The sequence below is a fragment of the Dermacentor andersoni genome, chromosome 8 (assembly GCF_023375885.2).
Source record: "Dermacentor andersoni chromosome 8, qqDerAnde1_hic_scaffold, whole genome shotgun sequence".
Lineage (NCBI taxonomy): Eukaryota > Metazoa > Arthropoda > Arachnida > Ixodida > Ixodidae > Dermacentor > Dermacentor andersoni.
Window position 1 is genome coordinate 1,461,592 of NC_092821.1, and position 2,014 is coordinate 1,463,605.

The window sequence follows — 2,014 nt, forward strand, 5'->3', positions numbered from 1 at the left end:
CGATCGGTACAGAACTGATGTTCTAGAGATAAGAAGAAACACTCGCGTTCACGTAACTTGTTCGGAGCATAAACACACACAAATCTAAAGCTCATACCACTGATATCAATATCGCAACAGATTAGGCGCCCTTCCCTATCTGTAAACAAATGTAGCAAATCACATGGTAAATGTTTTCTAACAAATAACATACAGCCTGCGGAAACGCCTACTGCATGGCTGACACAAACATTATAGTCAGATAGGAATGGAGATAGAGCTACTTCTGTGTTTTCGTCGGATTCAATCTTTGTTTCTTGGATAGCAGCAATATCTAATTTTCTATTGCGTAACAAATGAAGAAGTTGTACTTGCCGTCGCTTACTTCGTAAGCCACGGACATTTAAGGTGCCAGAATGGAAGGGAAGAGTGCCCGCCATGATTACCTATGTAGGTGCAGCGTCTAAACGCTACTCCAGAGGTGCACCACTCCCTTCTTGATGAGGTGATGCACTATGGACCTTTTGGTGCACGTTAACACAAGGGACATCTGCAGGAGTAGGCGTTCCCCGGAGCGGTTTTGTCAACTCTGACACTTTGGGAACGCGAGCCTCCTTTCCCGAGGGCGATGGATTGTCAAATGGCGCTGGACGCTTCTTAGCTAGCGGCCTCGCACATCGATGCAGATTCCACTGACGGTGGGCGATCTTGAACTGGTGGCGATTTTGCCCATGACACAGTTGGTTCGTCGTCAGGCGCCTTAGTCTCATCCTTACTCGGAGGCTTCTGGCTGAGGCTAATGTCAGCCGATGACGGCTTATCTGTTCTTGTCGATGAGTCTCAGGGAGTTGCATCCACAACCTCGCTCACGTCCATTGGATGATCGGTGATGGTATCATCCTCAGCTTGTCTATTTCCACGAAGCTTGTCAGCGTAGGTTCCGACGCATGCATCTGCAGGGTGACCGTAGCGGTGACAGTTACTGCAGCGTGGTGTTCTACAATGTCGCCGGATATGCCCAACTCTGTTGCACCGGAGGCAAAGTGGTGGTCGGCCAGGTACCAAGATAAGGCACTGGTGGCCGTATATGCTCAACAGATGTGGCAGATTACTGGCAGAAACTCCATCTTTCAATGTGAACGCTACGTTTCGATTAGTCATTTGCCAGCCCTCCATGCAGTCACACCGCCACATTTCTCTCGTGATGGACTGCACTGTGCCATATGGCTCTAGCGCTTCAACAATCCGTCTCTGTTCGAGGTGTGGGGGAAGCCAAAGAAGCTTCATCTTGATATTCTTGCATTCCGGGTCTATGACAAGGCACTTGAGGCCCTTCACCAACAACTCGCCTTTGTCGACAAGTTTCTGTTTCGCGATGCTGTTAACACATGTCACCAACCACAAATGGCTCATCTGGTATTGTCCAGCGCCGTGGATATCAGTTGAATTTAGCACTGAAAGGAGAGCATCGCGAAAGTCTGGGGCCCGATACGGCCGCCCTGCCTGGTCAGCATGCAGGAAAACTGAATTGAGAACGGTGTTGACAGTCGGTAGACGAGGAAGAACTACTTTATAATTACCTGAATCAGTAGTTGACGGTGGGTGTGATCCTCGGCCGAGGGCCGATGCGCTGTTTCCAGCGGAGCTCATGGCAAACGTGGCCGTTCGAACAAGGCTCTTTTTCTTAGTTCGATGTTTCAAAGCGGGACAAAAGCGCCTCTAGTGAATGCGGTGTTGCCTTAGAAACGTGCCGTAAAACGTTATCATCATCATGATCATCAGCCTGGTTACGCCCACTGTAAGGCAAAGGCCTCTCCTATACTTCTCCAACTACCCCGGTAATGTACTAATTGTGGCCACGTTGTCCCTGCAAACTTCTTAATCTCATCCGCCCACCTAACTTTCTGCCGCACCCTGCTACGCTTCCCTTCCCTTGGAATCCAGTCCGTAACCCTTAATGACCATCGGTTATCTTCCCTCCTCATTACATGTCCTGCCCATGCCCATTTCTTTTTCTTGATTTCAACTAAGATGT

General features: G+C 49.3%; 1 protein-coding gene across 1 annotated transcript; it reads right to left on the reverse strand.

Moving 5' to 3' along the window:
- Positions 1-819: 819 nt before the first annotated feature.
- On the reverse strand, positions 820-1,398 carry LOC126526722 (uncharacterized). The gene has a single exon (XM_050174577.3). It carries the CDS (start codon positions 1,390-1,392, stop codon positions 820-822), a length of 573 nt encoding a protein of 190 aa, XP_050030534.2. The 5' UTR covers positions 1,393-1,398.
- Between the last annotated feature and the right edge of the window lie 616 nt (positions 1,399-2,014).

Bases quoted from the DNA above. Each gene is read 5' to 3' on its own strand.
- LOC126526722 (XM_050174577.3), bottom strand. From the start codon at position 1,392: ATGAGCCATTTGTGGTTGGTGACATGTGTTAACAGCATCGCGAAACAG.